At 40.6% G+C, this 23,053-nt stretch overlaps 1 protein-coding gene and 1 long non-coding RNA gene across 2 annotated transcripts; both read right to left on the bottom strand.

The window, feature by feature from the left end:
* Positions 1–9: 9 nt before the first annotated feature.
* LOC5574881 (chitinase domain-containing protein 1) lies at positions 10–11,812 on the bottom strand. Its single transcript, XM_021846026.1, has 4 exons — positions 11,428–11,812; positions 11,175–11,355; positions 1,412–2,015; positions 10–192 (listed from the first exon to the last, which is right to left on the bottom strand). The coding sequence occupies exons 1-4, from the start codon at positions 11,692–11,694 to the stop codon at positions 51–53; spliced, it is 1,194 nt and encodes a 397-aa protein (XP_021701718.1). The 5' UTR covers positions 11,695–11,812; the 3' UTR covers positions 10–50.
* A 10,676-nt stretch (positions 11,813–22,488) lies between these two features.
* Positions 22,489–22,850, bottom strand: LOC110675835. The gene is made up of 2 exons (XR_002499835.1): positions 22,730–22,850; positions 22,489–22,673 (listed from the first exon to the last, which is right to left on the bottom strand). It is a non-coding gene; the product is annotated as an uncharacterized LOC110675835 (long non-coding RNA).
* Between the last annotated feature and the right edge of the window lie 203 nt (positions 22,851–23,053).

Genomic DNA, 23,053 nt, shown 5'->3' with positions numbered 1-23,053 from the left:
CTGCGTTTTTTTTTCTTCGTTATTAGTAGGTATAAAATTATTCAACTTGACTAGAAAAGATCATAGAAGTAGTCCAACCCTTGCCCCAATTCCCACAGGGAAATTCCTGTGCCGAGGTCCTTGGCCAATTTGAGTCGTTCGTTGATGGAAAACAACGTCGGGTAGAATACCATATGCCGTCCATTGGAAGTTCTGAAAGGAAAAAATATTATATAAATCGTCCGGAAATCACATAGGTGGTTTAAGGTGAAACATCTCGGAATCCAAAGATGGCCGTCACAATGGCCGACTTGTGCACCTACTCACGTTTTCAAAGGCACTAAACTGGAGAAATAGTTGGCAAACGTTTCTGATCTTCTTATTTTAAGCATTCTGCTAGTGCACAAAACCAAAATAAAAAGTTCACTGTTGTTGGATGCTTTCTTCGCGAGATTTGTGCCTTTGAAGTTTCAGTGCAGAGATGTACAGTATGGGACAAATTTTCAACGTTTCTATACAAAATGATTAACTTTTGTAACCTAGATCTCAGTTATTTAGTTAATTATGGACTGATTAGAACATATTTTTTATCACGTAGGACATTAGGTACTTCACAGAACACTATTCATATCGTATGCTAAGTATGCCGTTCTGCTCAAGAAAAGTAAAAAAATTCTGCCCAAGAAATGGTCAAGAAATTTCCTACAGTGAGCTCCATTTGAATTGGCATTTCTTTTCAACTGCGCACTGCGATCAAAGAAAATGCTTTTCTTGAGCATTTCTTGCAAGAAATTTCCCACGCATCGAGATTCTTAGATCGAGATAGGCGATTGCTTTTCTGTTGAAGTGCATATTGTAAATTTTGCACCCTATCGGACGCGATGATTTGTAATCGTCGCCGGTGAAACCGTCGCCAAAATCGTCGCCAGCCAAGCAACCGCTGTGAATTTGACGTTACACCAGTCTTACCAACACAATGGCAAATCACCTCCTTTGATTTATTTTCTGGCATTTGACGTTTCCCCAGTCTTGCCAACACAAAAGCAAAGCACCTCCTTTGATTGGTTTGCTGGCGATGATTTTTTTCAGTCTGTTCGAAAGTTGGCGGCGCGTTTTGTTGTGAATGAAACAGACAATACTTAGCTTTGAAGCCTGATTCGCTGCTGACAAGTAATTTCTCGGCCTATCTTGATGCATGGGAAATTTCTGCAAGGAATCGATCAAGAATGCGCTTTTTTCTGATCGCAGTACGCAGTTGAAAAGAACTGTCACTTCAAATGGGAGTCGCTGTAGAAAATTTCTGCAAGGAATCGGCGAGAAATTTCTTTAGCGAAACTACTGAAAAGAATTTCAGTAGCAAATCAGGCTTAAGGATTGTAAGCAAGCTATGGGAGATTGGATTGTCAATTTTTTCGCCCTAGTTCATACTCACTTCACTTCAAAGAAATTCTCCACATCGTGGTCATCGAATGTCAGGTGACCCTTCAAATGTTTGAGCAAGGCCAAATACTCATGGCTCACGATCGGCTGTCCACCGTTGGGAGTGTAATCGCTTCCATACAGATTCAACCCCAACAGAATCTTCGCCCGTTTCTCCTTCACGTCCTCCGCCGTATCCGGACAAATGTGCTGCACGGCGTTCTTCACCCAATACAGCGGAGCACAAGCACCCGGCCGCTGGATGCTCGAGTAATCGTAGGTCATCAACGAAAAGGCCGTTACCACCGGAACCAGCGATTCAAAATGGCGCCGGGAGAACAGATCGTAGGTTTCCTTCCGTGCCGGAGGAATAACCAAAATGCAAGCAAAGTTAGCCCCCGTCAGGGTTTCGCAGATCTCCTTGACCAGCCCGACCAGGTATTCGTCGTCGACTCGCGCTGCCAGCTGGGACCACACCTCCAGGACGATTCCGTCAAATTTGTACTTTCGGACCGTGTTGAGGATCAGCTTGGCTGCGATCGTACGCTCCTCGCTGTAGGTCAGCAGCTGGGAGAAATCCTTGTCGGTAAATTTGTCGAACAGGACGCGGGGAACGACTGAAAAAAAGGGAAAAATGTTGTTTAAGGGGTCTATTTTATAAGTCGAGTCGACCAAAGTGACTCGACTGGAGTCACTGTCGACCAAAAATTTCACTCGACACGGCCTTGTCACTCGAGTTTTTCGACAGTTGTCACTTTAAGTGACTGGATAACTATGGGAGTCGACGGGTGACATCTGTAATATGCATGCTTACTTTGATCGACAGTGACCACAGATGAGTCACTTGGATTTGCTCGATTTACAAAATAGACCCCTAAATATGAGGACATATTTAGATTGCATTGAACAATCTTTTACAGTAGCATATGCAAAACTAGAAAACCCATTTGTATTTATTGCTCCATTTTTCATTTTCATTTTGAAGCGTTCGGTGGGGTAATGAGAACGCACGTCAGCCCAAAGCCGGGGGCAGGGATAGGTAATGGTCGTAATAGTCTAGTTTGGTTGTCGTTAATGTAGGAGAATTTTGAACTGTAATGTAATTTTCTTAATGAAGTATTGTTTGACTAATTGAATGTTTGTTGTCATTATGGAATTTAAAACATAGCGGAAAAGCACAATTTTCGACCTACAAGAAATCTGTGCCAATTTTCGGATTGAGCATGGGCATGAGCATGATTGACCGGCCGCAGATACTACTCCGTTTTTGAAAGAAGAACTGTACTTACACAGGGAACCAACAAACGCTATTCGGGATAAGTAGCATCCTCAATGTGTAAGTACTGGTGCTCTTATTATTATAATAATCAATAACGGCGCCGGCTGCGTTCAAATGCAGATCAATTTGGGATGGGAGGGAAATGTTGACGTGTTACTTGCTTTATGGAAGCCGAGGACTCCTCTGCACTTCCACAAGTAAACACTGGGAGTTTGAATATGGGGTAAGGATTCGTTTTGGTAAACGATAATTATATAATTTGAAATGAATGCACCTAATCGGATTCACGATATTACTCGATAAACGCATTGAACGCCGAACAAGTGTTTGTCACTCGCCCCCATAGGAGCAAGTGACAAGATCAAAGGATCATACACTACTAACGCTATTCCACCGTGCTACGCGAGCAGCGCGCAACACGATTGATTCTGCCCTCATCGCCCGCCCCCGCAGAAGCAAGCGTCAAGGTCGAAGGATCAAACAACACTCTCTGTGCCAATTTTCGGATTCTCGTACAAAGTAGGCTATATGTTATATGGTTATATATATCTATGTAAAGTTGAACCTATTATGTCGTACTACTGCTCTAGGTCTGAAGGAAGTCATGTGCCCCATTTACTGTCATATATGTCCCAAAAATAACACACTCACTCTTGCGTTCCGACAGGTATATAACAGTTACTGATGAGTAGTTTCAAAAGAACGAAATTACACCATGGCTGAGCTTTTTGGATCGTAAGACCGATGTATTAAAATAATTTGTTTAGAAATTGTCCGAGTAGTCCCTATTATGTAGAAATCAGTCACTACCATACATATCAAATGCTCGCCATGACCCTATGTCTAACATTGGTATGTGTATATTGAAGTGATGTGAATTTTTAATTTTTGGCTCTCCCATGCCTAAACGGTTTTAATTATGGTAAATAGCATTCTCTCAAAGTTTGAAGTGATTCGAAATAAATTTGACTATGCACACGCCATTTGAAGTTTATATGGAGATTACTATGGAAAACGCTAATCTTATGTTCTCAGCCCTCTACCTCGTCGTCATAATATTTTATGGAAAAGTGAACAAACTCTTCTAATGTGAAATCCTCCCAGCTACAACTTTTCCGAAGACCACTTTTCGATTGGTTTTGATTCATATTACGGACAGCTTCAAATTCCGGACACTCTACTTTGTATGGGAAACATTTCACACGACATGTTTCAATTTTTGCCGTTCAAAAGTTCTCACTTCCAAGGCTCGTTTTAATAAGCTTTTTCCATAAAAATGTATGCAAATTTAGAATGCCCAACTGGCTCAGATGTCTCTTTAGTGGTTCGACGATTTCTATTGATGATTTGACTTTTTTATTAATGATTTTCATGAGCTGTCCGGATTTCGAATCAAAGTGTCCGGAATATGAGGCAAAAGTGAGGAAGCGTCCGGAATAAGAATCATGAAAATGTCACACATTTTGATTTATTAAAAATTATTCAACTTGCGGAAGTGTATTCTTCACCCATCATTCGAACGTTTAGGGTTTCCGACGCCCGATAATGCTGAGGAATCATACATAATGATTTATTTTGTATGCTCTATGTTAAGTTATACTTTACTGAGGCCGTAAGTGTCCGTAATATGAATCAAAACGGTAATCCAGGCTACTATGTTCAACAGCAAAAAAAGCAGTGTTGCTCTGAAAGTAATTGAATGATCATCTCAACATGATATAGACTTTGTTATCGATAATAACAAATATCCTTACGTCCCATCAAAATGTGGTCTTGGGCAAAGTTGTAGCTGGAAAGATTTCACATGAGATGATTGTGTTCACTTTTCCATAGGTTATTATGACGAGTTCTCTACAGTATGGCCAATAAAAAAATGCGAAAATTGTTTGAACGTGAATATAGCATCCACAGACGTTATTTTCATTGTTTTTGATAGTGAATGTAATTTTTGATTATTGTTGTATATTCTGACACAACTTCGCTATCCAGGACAATTTTTGTCATATTTTTCTTACTGTTCTAAGAAATGTAATAAAGAAAATAAGTTCAAAGGGTTTTTTCCGCTCAAAGCTAGAAACAGCGTGTGATTGTCGTATACTCTGTTGATAAACTTTCCACCTTAATAAATCACACTTTATTGTTGAAAATTTAAGTTTGTTCAGTATCAGAGGATGGAGGAGTTCTTAGAGAACGTGTTCTTCATAATCACAATAAAATATTTTGCAAGGGTCATAGTTTTGAGAGCATTTGCGTCTTACAGGTATGATATGCCTTTATTTTTTGTTAAAGTTGAATAAAAAATAAATACGGATGCCTAGAACAGATTTTTAAGGATAAAATTTATTCCTTCGGTTAGAGACAACTTATATCAATACTAGCTCATAGGTTTTGAGCAAAACGGAGCCGCTTATCACACTTATATGAAGGTGCAATCAAAGCTCTCCAATATGAAACGTTTTTTCGAAAATATGTTTAAGTCTCCAATTACCCAGGTATCTATTAAATAACCGATTCTATTATTTGATATGAGCGTATGCTGTAGACAAGGCCTGTGAAGAATCTCACGCCATCGTTGATGTTTTAAAAGCTTTCATCACACAGATATTGAACTCGACGTCCACATGATAAAATTTGAAGGTATGCTTCCAATTCCTCTCTGGTAAGGTGAAAGTAACAGATAAAAATCATGTACAAAGCGATAAACTGAGTTTAAATAGATTAAACAATACAAGTAATGAATAATATTTATGTTTCATTCACATTTTCTATGTAAAAACTATCATAAAACATGATATGACGACTTTTGCATTTTTTTATGGGCCATACTGTAACTCTGAATACAAAAGGTTTGCTTTTTCCATAGTAATTTCCATATAAACTTCAAATAGCGTGTTCACAATCAAATTTCTTCCGAATCACTTCAAGGATCATTATCATCATAATTCACATCGTTCAAGCATAGGGGAACAAAAACTTCAAAATTTTCGCGGTTCTCGAAAAACCTCGTAGAAGATTACAAACCGTCAATGGCATTCCCACATACTATCCCATACTGCACATTCAAGGGTCTGACTGACTGTCTCGAGATATAAGTGATTTTGATGAATGGTAGCCGTAGTATGGAATAGTTTGACCAAAATCTTCAGATCAGAAGAAAAAATCTGAATTTTTGAAAAAAAAAAAAAAAGAAGAAGAGGTTGCCATTGTTTTAAAATTAAACTTCTAATCAAAACTACTAACAAAAGCGATCAAATATCTAAAATCATCGCTCCCTGGAAAATAACCCAGGTTTTTGCATTTGTTGCTTCATTTTGGTAAAAAATTATCATAAAACGATCTCACATTCCATGCTAGCTTTAGTAATTTAGAGTAATTTAGTGAGAAGTTAACATGAAACCGAATTCAGTACTGTACCATTTATCTCCAACATGATTTTTTTTTTTGGTTTTTGTATCTTTTGGAGATGGTACATTATTCAAAGATTTATCTTATACGCAGCGAACTGGACTATCGAAATTCATATATTTTGCCTTATGAAAGCTGGAACGATTATTGCAATACGAACGCTTTATGTATCGTTCTAACACTACTCAACATCAATGCGCCGATAGGCGCGTGATGTACGCACTGGCCTATCGATGGCAAGGTTCTTGGTTAAATTCCAGAATGCAGCGAAAACATGTTTTGCTTTCATAAGGCAAATTTATGAATTTCAACCAAATTTCTTGTGACAAATTTTCATAAAGGGTTTATATGTATTTCTATAGTCCATTTGCCTCAGTGAACGAAAATAAAAAGCCACAAATCTGGGCAAAAATTAGTGAAAAATCGTCTGAGTAACCCATCATCAACTTTTGGAGAAATCGACCTATGATCTTAGGAACAATCGATCAAGGATTCTGTTCCGACGGTAGCTCAGGGGATTTGGTTTTTCTCCGGATTGAATTTAACTTGCACTGAAACGCGTGGGTTGATTTTCAAGACAACTTTAACTTTATTAACTTTGATTTTTCCGCGAGAATATCACTCCGCGAAGTCTGCTAGTGGACTGTTGCCTGTTCATTCAAGTCTTCCATCCAGCTGCATTTTCTCTTGAATCGACTGTACCTTTCACCTAGCAAGCTTTCAGTCTAGGCGCGCAAACAGTCTACACACGAAAAGCTCTCACATTTAAACCCTGCTATCCTGCGGTGCGTCGAGTACAAGATTTTTTCTCAAACAGATTCCAAAAGAAGAACATTAGCGATGATCTTTCTCTTCTTTTTGATGTTGTGTCCCTATAAGGGAAAAGCCTGATGCTCAATAGTGTTCTGTGTGCACTGATACGGAGAGCCTTCAATACCAATTGACCATTTGTTGCGTTTGTATAATGTATGGCAAGCACAAAGATATTCTATTTGGGCGATTCAATCTTCCATATCTTCCTTACAATCCTCATTTCAATGTTACCAAAAGACGATGTAGGTTTGCATAGAAATTACTTCTCGCATAACTTCTGATCTCGCCCTAAAAGCCATTGGTAACCATGTGTGTAGCTCGTTGTTTCTGAGCATTTGAATGGATTTTCATGTTATTTAACAACGCTATGGGAAAGTAAGGATCATTATCTACCTGCCCGTGATGTTGGTTTGGATGCTTATTCTTTCGTTTGCTCAAAAACAACGAGCTACACACGTGGCTACCAATGGCTTTTAGGGCGTTATCTCAGAGTATGCGAGACTTTATAGAATGGGCTGCAAAATGGTTGCAAAATGGTTGCAAAATGGTGAGTCGACAATCAGGAAGGAGCGACGAACACAGCTCTGGTCCTCACAAGTCCCTACCTCGCGCTTCCACGGGTCAAATGATGACAAAGACCGCCAGCTAAGGGTTGCGTACTTAGCTGGTAGTGCAGCCTGGGCGCTGTTGTCCTTCTGACATCAGCTAGAGAGAGGAGGTACGTTCTGAGCGTCTGTACACCAGGAGGTGCGGCTCAAACAGCGTCTGTTCTGGCTTCCAGCGGCTGAGTATGAAATGCTGTATCACGTCAGCTACGGCAGCCCCATCAACGTGATGTAGGTAGCGCGACCCCGGTAAGGTAGCATATAAAATTCATTACCCACCACGAAAAATGGAGAAAGAATAAAAAACGAACTTTATTTTCGGCAACCGACCTGGCAACGAAATATGAACTATAATTGGAAACTCGGTACCTGGAATGTCAGGACCTTAAATGAACCTGAACGAGTGAGCCTTTTGGCTTGTGAATTACGAGAAGTTGGCGTGTGCGTGGCTGCTATACAGAAAGTGAGTTGGCTAAGATCTGGAGAACGTGAATTCAGAGCGGTAGACCCCGTCGCTTACACCGCATTCAAATACAACATCTACCACAGCGGTGTCGATAAAGCTGAACACGGAGTCGGTTTCATAGTGATCGGGAAGCAGGTGAAGCGCGTTATTAGGTGGAGGCCGATCAACGAGCGGATCTGCGTATTGAGGATTCGGGGCAAGTTCTTCAACTACAGCATGATCAACGTCTATGCACCGACTAACGACAAACCCGATGACGTGAAGGACGCGTTTTACGAATGTCTCGACAAGACCTATGGAGAATGCCCAAAGCACGACGTGAAAATTTTCATCGGTGACGCTAATGCGCAGGTCGGAAAAGAGGACTTCTTCCGCCCTATCAATGGATCAATGCACGAGTTCATGAATTTGACGTTTGAGCGGTGCCGAATTCACTTGTTGCCATGGTCACGTAAATATCACGGCACCGCTCAAACGTCAGATAGTGAACTCGTGCATCGGTCCATTGGTAAAGAGAGCCTTCACTCTGTTACCAACGACAACGGCCTACGTTTAGTGAACTTCGCGACCATCAGTAGAACCAACTTTGCACGCAAATATATCCGCAAGCACACCTGGCATCACCCTAATAACGAACTTTGCAACCAAATCGGGCCGACATTTTTCCGATGTTATCGATGTTAGAACTTTCAGGGGTCCTAATATCGACTCAGCGATTATCAACCGTTTCGAATTCTAGGAATCGACAATCGTTGCGACGAGCGGATTAGCGAAATCAACGAAAGCGTCAACCTTAGCGATCTGTGGAAGTCAGTCCACGGAGCACTGAGCACGGTAGCGTGAGAAGTGATAGGTCCTGCTCAACTAAGTCCAAGGAACGGTTGGTTCGACGAGGAGTGCCAGAGAATGACGAACAAGAAGAACTTGGCTAGAAGCCGGATGCTGGTGTTTGGTACCCGTCAGAGCAGAGAGCGGTACAAGGAAGCAAGGGCAGCCGAAAAACGGATCCATTGCAGAAAGACAAAAGAGCATGAAGAAGCAGCAATCGCTCAGGGGCAAAAAGCTATGGAACAGAACGACATACAATGGTTCTACGAATCCGTCAATGGTGTGCGGAGAAAAACAGCGCTGTCTCCCGCCATGCGCAACGACCGTGAAGGAAACTTGCTGACTGATAAAACAATGGTGGCCGCCAGGTGGAAAGAGTACTTCGAGTCATTGTTAAATGAAGATTACGGAAGTGGATCTGGTAGCAGAATCCAAATCGATGACGATGGACAGGCTGTGGAACTTCCAACGCTAGATGAGGTAAAGAAAGCTATCAATGGGCTGAAGAACAACAAGGCTGCTGGGAAGGGCAAGCTCTCGGCCGAACTCCTCAAACACGGAAGTGAGCAGCTGCACGAACTCCTTCACCGTATCATTTCGAGGATATGGGAGGAAGAACAAATGCACACAAGTTGGTTGGAAGGTCTCATTTGCCCTTTGTACAAGAAAGGGCATCGACTGGAGTGCGCCAATTACATAACATTCCTTAATTCGGCGTACAAAATCATATCTGGAATTCTGTTCAACAGATTGAGACCGTATGAGGAGTCCTTTGTCGGCGAATACCAAGCTGGTTTTCGAGAGGGCGACGGATCAAATGTTTATCCTGCGTCAAATCCTAGAATAATTCCGGGAGTACAACTTGCAGACTCATCATCTGTTTGTAGATTTCAAAGCAGCGTACGATTCAGTGAAGAGAAACGAGTTGTGGCAAATTATGTTCGAACATGGCTTTCCGGCGAAGCTGATTAGACTGATTCATGCAACGCTTGATGGATCGAAAACAAGTGTGCGGGTGGTGGACAAGATTTCGTCATCGTTCGTAACCTTAGATGGATTTCTCCTTCTAACTTGCTGTTTAACATAGTGGTTTAAGGTGCTATCAGGAGAGCCGGTGTGCAGAGAAGCGGTACCATTATCACACGTTCTCATATGCTCCTTGGCATTGCGGACGATATCGACATCATCGGGATTGACCGTCGGGCAGTGGAAGAGGCGTTCGTGCCTTTCAAGAGGAAGACAGCGAGGATCGGGCTCGCCATCAACACCACAAAAACGTAGTACATGATAGCTAGACACTGATCCTTCCGGTTGTCCTATATGGCCATGAATCATGGACATTGAAGGAAGTCGACCGGAGAGCTTTCGGGGTGTTTGAACGTAAAGTGCTGCGAACAATACTCGGCGGTAAACTAGAAAACGGCATCTGGCGGCGTCGCATGAATCACGAGTTGTACCAAGTGTATACAGAGGTGGATATTGTCAAGCGTAGGCTGTGTCGGCCTGGTCACGTTGCCCGTATGCCGGAAGAACGACAAGCAAAGATAATATTCAACAGAGAACCCGGACGAGGCCGCCGACTTCGTGAAAGACCGCGCACACGATGGCTTTTTGCAGTTGAGGAGGACTTAAGGGCACTTAACGTTCAGGGCGACTGGAAACGATTGGTCCAGGACCGAATCCAGCGGAGAAGACTCATCCATTCTGAGCAGATTAATCGTAGCGAATTGTAGCCCATCAAGTATCAAGTAAGTACTTTATAGAAATTTTGAATATGTTCCAAACGCATTAGTACTGAAATGAAAGGACAAATTCATCATCTTATGGTAAATTCTTATTTGCTGAAGAAAGCATTTCAATTCGACGGATGGGAGAAGAGGCAACTTTCTTAAATATGGTTTGAAGGATGATTTTTCACTATGAGATGATAAGTTTGAATTAACATTACTGTACTTTAATGTTTAGAGCATTTTCTTCAACATTTCTTCATATCAATTTCTATATATTTATTGCTCAAAAAAGCTCAACTGTCCTACATGTATTGTCGAGCCAACATCCTCTTGCACACGATAAAATGAAACAAGGTATAGAATATAGAAGATGATAACAATGTTTGGTTGGAGACGAGATCTAGTAGAGTAAAGTGTTTGATTGCTTCACAAATGTAAGAACTTTTAGCATGGTTATAAACCTAATTATTGAGTACATAATTCAGTGTTTTATCCAACTCTAGTCCATATCTGTGTCGTATCCATTTATGTAGGTCGGCTGTATGATTCAGTTAAGAATAATATTCACAAATAAAAATTGAATAAACTTTAAAATATCTCTTCAGTAATATTAGCAATAGCCTAAAAGATAAAACAAAATGTACATTTACCTTTGTTATTGATCGCCTCTCCTGCCTTCTTTACATCTTTCACCCAGCCGGCATCGATATCGTGCGCTCCACCCAGCTCGTATTGCTTTGGTCCTTTCCGCAATACTTGCAACCAGACCGGTGAAACATAGTTGAATTTACCTCCCCAAATTTTGGCCACGTCATATCCGTGATTATTCCACTAAAATAAAATCCAAACATAAATATTATTTCAGACAGCCGACCCCATTTCCATCAATAAATATTCACTTACCGGTGTGACATACCCCAACACCGTCCCCTTGAAGTTTTTCAGTGCCGTCTCCTCGTAATATGCACCACTCTCCACCAGGATATCCTTGGCGGATGGTTCCTCCTGAATTAGACCCCGATCAAAGACACTGGACGGTTGCGGTCCTTGCTTCACTTTCAGCTCCTTCACCTTCTTACCTTTCCCCTTGACATCCGATGGCGTCAGAGTGCCACCGGAAATCTGAACCAGAGCTAGCAATAACGCTAGAAATGCGAAAATTTGTCTCATTTTTATCACCAAAATATGTTTTATCAAATTGCTATGAATTAGAGGAAACCCTTATCGCTACTTGAGCTCGTACAGAGTGTTGGTGCGACAAATTGTCAGCTGAAACTGACCAGCCTGCAGGTTTTTATGTTAGGTTCATTGCTGCAGTAAATGAATTCATCGAATCAGCTGTGCTTGATGAATAAAGTAAATTTGTAAACATTTTATGCCGGTAGTCCTGAACTATGGAAAGTGTTAAGTATATCAAGACAGTAATCACAAGGAATGTTCTATTAAATGTAGTTCAAAGAAAAAGTATAGCCAAAGCATGTCAATGTTGGACTGAAAGAAACATGAAACACATTTTACACATTCGCTACTTCTCAACAAATGTATCGAAATCTCCAATCCAAACTTTTAATATAAAAAATGCTATAAACAAATTTCGTCACAATTTAATCATTCATGTTTACAAGGGTAACAAAATGAATGCGATGAACTTTACCTAAAAGTTTCATAAAACATTGCATTCAAGTTGTTGCAGAGGATAAAATAAAATTTGTTAACTTTGATTTCCAGTTAGATCTAGGAACCTCAGTCTAATTAGAATTTCGTCTTCGATTTTCCTGGGCATAGCGTATGAGTATCGAAGTATAGACTAAAATTTAGTGAAAAATAAAATTATGCATCAAAATATATCTCAAGACGTTTGATTTTGATGTACTATGTGATCTGGTGACATCAGTTATATTCTTATGTGTGACGTTTCATCTAAGGGAATTGATGTTAAACAAAGAAATCATCACGTTACCTTGTTCAAATACAATCAATTCATTCATAATGTAACTTCAGAACGTTGGTAACAATAATTTATATCAACTATATGCCTGGATATTTTGAATCTCGATATCGAATTTTTAACCATATAAAAAGCTGGTTTTCATTATCCTTTGACCCGCAGTTGCACTGATTTTGTGTTGTGTAACACGATATCTCCCTACCTCGATGGTTTCTGCAATATCGAGTTAGGGAGAATTGACTGTATAACTCTTTTCAATATTGATGTTGGAGCCAATATTGTTGAATTAAAGTTATGCTTATAATCGTAATTCAACAATAGTGGCGCAATACACATATATCTTCAGTTTAATGATTGTTGGGAAGGCTCTCAGTTAATAACTGTGAAAAATCTCATAATAAAATAATATTAGAAGTAGGATTTTTCCAGTTAGGACGTAATGTCAGGAAGAAAAAACTAACTTTTAGTACAAGTAAATTGTCCGCTTTTCGTACTTTAGTGGTCGTATTGAGTGTCCACTTATTCCACCAAAGACGAAATGGGTACATGTCATCAGATCTACAAGCGCAACGAGTGACCTTTCAGAACCTTGCAATTAAGGATAATATCCACACTGATCAACATAGTTTGGTTTATCGAGTTTTGAGTTTAAAGACAATTGAAGGTTACCAAAAAACGCCTTGGAGTTCAGGTCTTCAGATCTACAAGGGGTCATGTACAAATTACGTTACGGTTCAAGGGGGGGAGGGGTCGAGCCAAGCGTGACAAGCCTTACAAAATTTTCGGAGGACTCATACAAAAAGTGTGACAAAGGGGGGGGGGAGGGGGTCGAAAAAGTTGAAATTTAGCGTGACATAATTTGTGTACCATCCCCAAGGATTACTAGTGATCAGTAAAGACTGGACTCTATCAATATATCAAGATAGGGGCCTTCCTTAGCCGAGTGGTTAAAGTCCGCGGCTACAAAGCATAGCCATGCTGAAGGTGTCTGGGTTCGATTCCCGGTCGGACTAGGATCTTTTCGTAATGAAAATTTCCTTGACTTCCCTAGGCATGAAGTATAATCGTACCTGCCACATGATATACGAATGCGAAAATGGCAACTTTGGCAAAGAAAGTTCTCAGTTAATAACTGTGGAAGTGCTCATTGAACACTAAGCTGAGAAGCAGGCTCTGTCCCAGTGAGGACGTAATGCCAAGAAGAAGAAGAAAAAAGACTGGACTCAGAAAAAATGAGACACACAAAAATGATCACAAAAAAATTATTTTAAAACGGATACTTCTGAATTTATCAGGGATTAAATACCGTCAGACGGGGCTTCTTTTGACATTTTTTCTTCATTTCTCAAGTTTGCATTTTAAAATTTTCAGTCCTATGAATTTTTGACTAAAATAAATTTACCCATACATAAATTCATCTATTCAAGATCCTAATACCAGCTGGTCAACTCAAGATATTGATCTAAAATGTTGGCTCTAGAACAAGGAGTAGCACGACCACCTTTGTATAAGTAATGGGACTACTTTGGACAGTTTTCTAAACTAACTTCTCACAATGCCGAAAGGCAATATTTTGTGGTAAATACATATTTATTCATTCTCAGAATGGTAATTCACGTTTAGTCTTACGTTTATTCTTACATTATTGAGAAATTTACAAAAAAAAAATCAATTCCATCAATTTCAATTATAGCAAATCACTTTTTGTTGGATTGTTTTCCTGTTCCTGATTTTCGGGTCAGCGGCTTTTTCTCTGTAGCAGCCTTGTTGTGATCCTTTAGGATATGCTTCTGAATATCGTCCGGAGTGACTTCAGTTTCTTCTTGTGTTCTCTTTCGTTTCCTTGTTCAGTTGTATTCTCTCGTTGTTGAACCAGAAACTCCTTGAATGAATCACCAACAAGTTCTGTGTTAACCTCTGCCCGGGGAAGACGGCTAAGAAGCTGCTCCTGGTCCAATGGATGAATTCCACATTTACGGAAGCCAGACCTCAGAATTTGTTTTTGGCGATATGACATATGCAGCAGAAGTTCTTTCATGAAACAAGCAAGCTTTTGCTTGGGTATTGTTGACTTGTTTGTGCCCTCGCGTGAATTACGCCATCTCGACAAGATTTTTTCTCCATTCGCGTTTCATAGAGCCAAAGAATGCAACATCCAAGGGCTACATCAGATGTGTAGAATTAGGCGGACGGCATATGAACCTAATATTTTCTTTCTGACACTTTTCAATTACAACGGGGTCTTGTCAGATGACGAACTGCTGGCAGGAAGAGCATGGTGAACCAATCCTCAAACACATGCTCATCGAACCAACCGGAAGAGGTTCTATTGTATCTTGCTCCCTTTGGTCCGTTTTAAGTCCACGAATCCCACAAGTGTCCCGACTTGAATACCACGTAAGGAGGGATCAAATTTCCGACAGCATTGGCACAAAACATTACTGATGTGGCCGATATACTGAAGTTCAAAAATGTTTTCGAAACATTTTAGTTCACGCTTACAAATCGCCAGCTTTTTGCCTGGGTCATCAGCAAGATGAGTCTCATCATAATTGAATATAGTTTGCGGCGGGATGCCTTCAATAGTTTTTTAAAGATGATTCATATAGCTTCGGATTGTGTTCGTGTTGACACTAGCTCGACAGATCTTGATGTTTTGTGCAAATCTCTTTCTATGTTCTTGATGATCGCGGAGAAATCGACTCACCCAATCCTTGCCCGGTTTGTTGTTTTTAAACGCTGAAATTGTTCGATTTTGTTTGGTGAGATAGATCTTAACAATTTCTCGCAGATCGTCGGCTCCCACAGGAAATTCCCATTCCGACAGCAGCGACAAATGGTCCGCGAACGATTGTTCCTCCTCGGCTGAAAATATTTTCTGATGGCCAGGCGATTTTACGTGGGTTCCTTGTAGTTTGTTGGCGACTTATGCGAAACACTCTCGATGCCTGCACTATTGTTTTCCGCCCTTTTGTAACGTCATCCATGCACTCTTTGAGTGATTCGGAGGACAGGAAAGAATACGCTCTTGAACTACTCAATTTCCGGTATGAGCGTACCATGTTCACGAATCATACTCTGAAAGTCGTCAGAAAAAAAAAATTTCAGCCATATTTGAAGTTCACACATTTTCGCATTTTTAGTTAGTTTTTGATGGTATTTTGATAATTTTTGCATGAAATCCACTTATTTATCTTACCTTCGATAATCGTATTGAGTTTACTGTACAAGTTTACAGATAGATCACGTATTCTAAGAGTATGTTTTCTTGTTCTGCAAAATCACTGTACACGAGGCATCAGGTATTTGTTATGTTTTGACAGATAATCAAGATCTACTTTAAAAAATGGCGTATGAAAAACATAAGTTAAGGGCGTAAACATTCATCTAGCACAATTAAAGGTTTAGAATTATGCATTAGTTTAAGAAAAACACTTTAAGAAAGGAAGTTTCCAAAGTAGCCCCTCGAATCAAAAGTAGCCCCTCGAATCAAAAGTAGCCCCGCACGACGGTAACTATAATAATTTATTTATTGAATTTCCTCTCCCAAGCTGAATGCTCGCATTTCTCTCTTAATACTGCTTATGAGATCTTGGGCGAGGCTTTGCCCATCTTTCTTACACAAATTTCCATGTTTTTCTTCAAAGTTTCATCGGTTTTGAATGTTTTTTCCGCTGTTCTTCAACTTTTTCTTTATTATCGCCGAAAACTTTTCGATCGGATGAAGCTCAGGTGTATTTGGTGGGTTAACACTGATGCCCATCGCTTCGTACCAATCCATTACAGGCTTGGCGTAATGGCACAGCCGTGGAACACAGCGTGGGGCCACCGTGAGAGCGAAGGAAGGGCAGCAAGCGCTTCTGCAAGCATTAATTTCGATAAATCTGCCAGTTAAAGCTCAAGAATCCATCATTCAATCATTAGCAATCATAATTTATCAAAAACCAGTTTTATCGTTCGAATTTGTAGAAATACCCATGAAAATCTATCATTGCAAAAAAGCTAGCAAGTACAATGCAATGATAGATTTTCTTAAGCATTGCTTAAATTTTTGAGCAAAAAAACAGGTTTCGAAAATTAGAAAAACGATTATGGTTATTTTCCTCATAATGGAGCCGGTTGTAACCAACGGCTTGCTGTTCGCGAATTTGTCCATCTTTCTCTTCCGGAACTTTTCCGAAACCTGCGGGACGTACCGACAAAAAAAAAACTCAACGCTGGAAATTTGTATGGTGTCCCCCTTGATGTAAGTCACTTCGTCCATGAAGGAACAGCCTGGTTTGATCAGCCACTCACGGTACAGCTTCCACGCACGCAATTTGGCCACTGTGTTTTTCTAGTCAGTCTGGTTTGGCACCTTCCTGACTTTAAAATCACGTAACCCGAATTGAACTTTTTAGTCACGTCTCGAGTGGAAAGGTTCGGGTTATTCTTAAAGTACCGCCGTGCGGGGTGACATTAGACCTAGGGGGTGACTTTGACCGCCCTTTTCGATGCATCTCATGGCCAATATGGGTATCGAAAAACTAATCCATGGCTATCCAGTGACTATTCATAACGTATTCTTGAAACTTGTCACATTGTTTTCATGATTTTGGTTTTAGTTTGCTGTAGAAAATGTGGCCCAAAGTCACCCTTATGGCCCAATGTCACCCCGCAGGACGGTACTGCATTATCTTCCGCGCCTTCTCTGGGTATTCCGTTTTCGGTTTTCGGCCCCTTCCAGCGCGCCACTTCGTCTCCTGGAACATCTTCACAACACGGGACATGGTGAAATGGTGGATTCCAAGCCTTTTGCCGATCCATCTGTGCGACTGACCTGGATTATCGATCACCGCGCCTAAGATTTGCTGGCGTAGCTCTTCTTGTTTCGAATGCATCTTGAAAACTACTTGCCAGATCGCGATAAAAATTTGCACATATAAACATAACACTCTTAACTAGTATTACCCGAAACTTAATTATTTTTTACCCACGCGTTAAAAAGTTACACCCAAAACGAAGTGTCGCATTTTTTCCGAGTCCAATCTTTAGAAGGTTTATACACGGGAAAAAAATCTGTGGTAAAAATTACTATTGTAGCTGACTACGCCCATTCTTGAAATTACCATGGAATTTTAGATCAATTTACTATGTTTACGGTACATCCCACCACATTACTGGTGCACTTGACAGAAATAATTTACAACAATCTGATTTCGACAGCAGACATGGTAAAATCAAGCGCATTTCTGGTCTGCTGAAAATTGCCGGTGCGAGCGCTTAAGTTAACTCCCTAAAATGGTAGTTTTTACCACACAATTTTTTTGCGTGTACTAAAAAGGAGCACATGAATTAAAGACTGGAACACGCAAAATTTGGACGGCAAAAAAATCGTTTCCTTTAGTCAAAATTTAAGATACAAAAACCTTGTTATTTTCTTTTGATAGCTTCATGTACTTAAAGAGAAAAATGTTCGTTCATTATTTTGGTTAGCCAAATCGGAACTACCGTGCCTTCAAATTAACCCCTTCCATGAAATTTTGCACAGTTGTCTCATCGGCCTCATTCGCCGTCGAACGCCGCAGTTTGATTTAAATTGCTGTTTTGCATGGATTTATTAGTTTTTTTTTTAATTCAATCTGTCCAAGGCACACATTTCATAACGCTCAAGGGGGCGGGTGGGTGTCCTTGAGATGTTACAGCTCATACAAAATTTGAAAAATATTCATACAAAATGCGTTACAAGGGTATATATGAAATATATGAATAAACCAAGGATATTGCAAAAAGTGTGAAAATTGTATATTCGGCAAAGTTGTTCCAATTTTCCACTTCTTTAAGGTGATTATAAAACGAAGCCAAACTTTGAATTTTCAAGTGCACAAGACGAGAGAATCTGACAACAGTTCGCGTCGAAAACCAATCAAATTGCTTGCTTGCTGGCGGTGACCAATGGGATAGATTTTCTACGCGGAGCGCTGTTTCGTTCTCAAGTCTTGTGCTCTTGAAAATTTGAGGTGTGGCTTCGTTCTATAATCACCTTAACATTGTCAAAGATTGTATCAGATTGTAACATTGTCAAAGATTCGTATTCAGATACGTTTTATGAAAAAAAAAAAGTTTTTCTATCTCATTGCTATGTGAATGGATCATACAACTTTTTTCATAAAATTCAATATACCAATCATCTTCTTCGAACACACTACAGTCGACTCTCCACATCTCGATGTTCTACATCTCGATATCTCTCCATATGTCGATGATTATTGCGGTCCCTTCATTCTACATACGATTTCTCTCTCCATATCTCGATATCCTCTATATCTCGATATCTCCATATCTCGATGTATTCCTGTTGACTGTTTGTTCTCAATTTTCTCTCTATATGTCGATCTGAACATAATCAAAGGTTACTAGACCAGATTTGAGCGATTCAGAACGATTTGGAAAATCGAAATGAAGTTTGTTTGTTTATTATTTCCTAGTAACAGAGTGATTTTCAATCTAGTGTTCATTAAATTATTGTTCTTTGTCTCGATCTCTCCCTATCTCGATGGTCGCTTCCTTATCGAGATGTGGAGAGGCGACTGTATATCGCTAAAATCATAGGCTTGGGCGCGCTGTTCAAAAAGCGCACAAAATCGACCAAATAAATCATTGTATCGGATCAGCGCACAATGATTTATTTTATCGGCCACTACGTGTTGCATTTTAATAGAACAAAAATAAGTTATACAGTCAAACCTCCATGAGTCGATCTTGAAGGGACCATCGACTCATGGAAATATCGAGTTATGGAACAGCTATTCTTTGGAAAGCTGGTTGAAGGGACCATCATAGTAACCATGATTTTATGTTTTTAGTATGGTTCCATGAGTCGATATCGAGTAATGGAACATCGACTCATGGAGGGACTGTAGTAACGACTTCCTTCGGAGGGAAAGTAAAAACGTTGGTCCCGATATGAACTAGCCTAGAGCTAAAAATCTAGTTAATAAAGATAGAAAAAAAAAGTGGTCGACCTCAAGGGCCTTCATCCAAAGTTAAGCAAAATTTGAAATGATAAATAATACGTTTACATTGTTTTCTGCTCAGTCACTTAGTGTGACATAACCATATAATAACAGTTCAAATAAAATACATAGTTTTACATAGTTTAATTAAATTGGAATCAAGCAAGTGTCAATACCTACAACTCTCAAACGAAAGCAATCTCTCTCATTGTATCATTTTTGTGATCCCTTGTTACAAAAGCTAGCCGAGCTGGAGAGTGCAACAAACTACTATCCACACGTGGGCGGCCGGCTGCCTCGCTTGTGCCACATGAAAGTGATCTGCTGGTAGATAAGTAACAACACCCATCCATCCAAACCCCTGCAATGCAGAGCACCAGTTTCAACAAAGCATGGAAAACGCTTCCATCTGCCATGCCGCCGACCAAGCAAGAGTAGCAACCCCCGCAAATCAACGAGAGCTTTTCCCGCCTTCCCAAACCACGGTGTGTCTAAAACCATTATTAACATGAAGGATATGCTTTCTTTTTGAAGAAACATTTTCAAATTCACGGAGAGAATGCTTGGATACCATAGCTTTTGAATGGTGGGTGCAGAATTGATGGTAATTTCTTTCGTTAATACTGTTTCATACCCACCGTGACACCGATCACTCGAACCTTGTGAAAACTTTGCCTTTAGTTTCAGCGTTACAGCAGAGGCACGCTCCAGGCTCGAGAGTAGGCGCCAGTTCCAAAGTGAGGTTCGTAAGACTAGGATCACTTTTTCTCGTATGTACTGTCTCGAGCATATCAACTTCATCGAACCAACTTCCGTGTGTTACCCGTGATCGTAATTCGTGAACTCGCGTAGCTAAAGATTCAATTTTGTATGAACCACCCGCGAACGAGATAGATTCTGTTGCTGCCATCAGGTGTACTGGGCCACAATTATGGCCTGTCTGTCTACTGTTCAAGGGGATGGACGGAGTCCATGATCAATTCGGCATAGAGAAACAGACGTAACGCAGACCAAATTTCCATCGACCAGACTTTAAACAATCTTTTCGAATTTCTGATGTTTCGTATTTCACATCCAGAGGCGTGCACCTCGTTTTGCTTCGTGTTTGACATTTCACATTAGTGCCCTCTTCAGGAACACATATTCGTATCTCGTGCAACATGACTACCAGCGAAGTCGATTAAATTTCCATCCCGTATCTGCGCGTTTACCGCTCCGTCTATCTTGGCTATGGATTTTAAACGAAACCATTCTAAGTGCTACGTCTGTTTGTCTATGATCGTGGTTTCAACTGATGATCGTGGGCGCTGATACATTCAACGATGCGATCCACCAACGTTGGTAATGTGGCAAAACGGGAAAAGTGAAGAAATTTCTATCTCTTTGCACTCTAATTACGTTGGGCGTGCGGCTGCTCGGTTGCATTGATGCGGTTGACGTCGTAAAAGTACAAACTACACGGTAAAAAATCAGCACGTTCGATTGAATGGATTGATCACTTGACTCAATTCAAAACACCAATCACCATGGTTTGAAGAGTTCTAACTTTGGATTTGCTCTACCGTCTCTAGCACTAGACTCTGAAGTGAAAAGTCGTTGATTTTGAACATCATGTCTTTTGTATGAAAGCGATCATTGACAGCTCGTTGTTGAAACTAATTGAGTTCAATTCAACCCCTTTCAACAGATGCGAGTTGGTGTCGAGGTAAGATACAAGGCTCGCACTCCGAAGATTGAAGGTTCAAATCTGGCTCAGGCGGAAACTTTTATTTGAACTTTTTTTTTATTTCAAATCAAAACATGCAACGTTGAATTCAAGTGATGTTACCTTGATATTGTCAAGATTTAACAGTAGTGCAAATCCAAGTGCAGAACTATTAATAGCATCGTGCTTATTTTTTACCGTGTAGGCTGGATGAATGGAAACGACGACGCCACGTTTTGACGTTGACGACAAGGGTGTCCAATGTGATTGAATGGACGGATTTGTTCTGGTGATTGATGTGTGTTGAGTTGAGATGTTGATGGATTGGTGGTTGAATAGGTTGTTTGTAAAGTAGCGTAACTCTTCGTCGCTTTATTTTGTTACCTTTTAGAAGAAGCTGTTAAATAATTGTGACAACTTGTTCCTTGATCTATGCTTTGGTATTGTGTAACTATGAACAGAGAGGCCTTCCATAGCTCAGCGGTTAGGAGGTTTGTCTTCTTCTCTTTAGCGTTAAGTTCCAAATGAGCTAGAGCCGGCTTCATGGGCTCATGAGCTACTCTGGCTCTGCTCTGGCTCTGCTCTGGCTCTGCTCTGGCTCTGCTCTGGCTCTGCTCTGGCTCTGCTCTGGCTCTGCTCTGGCTCTGCTCTGGCTCTGCTCTGGCTCTGCTCTGGCTCTGCTCTGGCTCTGCTCTGGCTCTGCTCTGGCTCTGCTCTGGCTCTGCTCTGGCTCTGCTCTGGCTCTGCTCTGGCTCTGCTCTGGCTCTGCTCTGGCTCTGCTCTGGCTCTGCTCTGGCTCTGCTCTGGCTCTGCTCTGGCTCTGCTCTGGCTCTGCTCTGGCTCTGCTCTGGCTCTGCTCTGGCTCTGCTCTGGCTCTGCTCTGGCTCTGCTCTGGCTCTGCTCTGGCTCTGCTCTGGCTCTGCTCTGGCTCTGCTCTGGCTCTGCTCTGGCTCTGCTCTGGCTCTGCTCTGGCTCTGCTCTGGCTCTGCTCTGGCTCTGCTCTGGCTCTGCTCTGGCTCTGCCTCTTAACCCAACTTGGACTTACTCAGACATTGTTTGGGATTTAACATTGCGTCAATCATTTGATGAGATAAGATATCAAAATCAAAAGCAGACGTGTTACCTGAAACAGTTCCAATTCTAGGATGTTCCGTTGATGAGACAGATTCTGATGAGATCTGCTCTGGTCCGATGTCACAATCTTCAATTTCACATACGGTGGCGCTACTGTTTGGGTTACTAAATGCCAAAGGGATTCCCTTCAGAAAGTTTGAAGGAGTACAACGTATATTGTGAATTTCAGAACCACGTAAAAATACAAAAAAAAAGTTTAATTCCAAAGTTGTTGATAAATTTTTCATAATTCATCTATTTCATGTTAGTCCTTTCTTGATGTTTTCACAATCATCATTTTCAACCCTTGGTGTACTCTGGAAGTTCATTACTAAATTTGTTTGCAAGTCCGTCAAATATTTTTGTTGAAGCCTTGTGATAAGCACAACTGTAACAAGATAATATCTGTAAGCGAAGTAATTTGGAAACATGAAACAAACTTACAAAATGCTCCAATTCCACAAACAATTTGAAATGGCTTCGTCATATTATCAGATTTAAATACGGCAATTTTTTATTGTGCTAATTGAAATTTTGAATCAACCTTTTGTGAAATCAGAACATGTTTGACATTCAGAGCCTGCTTCGATGTCTCTATGTAAAGTACAGTCGAATTTCGTTCGTTGCACTATCTTTAAGTGGGCTACGTTTTAATTGGGCTCCCGTTAGGTGGGCTATAGCCCACCTGAAAAGGGAGCAAACGTCATTTTCTGACATAAGACGCAATTAATCAATGTTGGTAGCTCTGTTTTTCTTTTGTTCTATGTT

Source organism: Aedes aegypti, chromosome 2, assembly GCF_002204515.2.
Source record: "Aedes aegypti strain LVP_AGWG chromosome 2, AaegL5.0 Primary Assembly, whole genome shotgun sequence".
NCBI lineage: Eukaryota > Metazoa > Arthropoda > Insecta > Diptera > Culicidae > Aedes > Aedes aegypti.
Note: the sequence above shows the minus strand (reverse complement) of the source record. Positions and strands in the feature narration are given on the sequence as shown.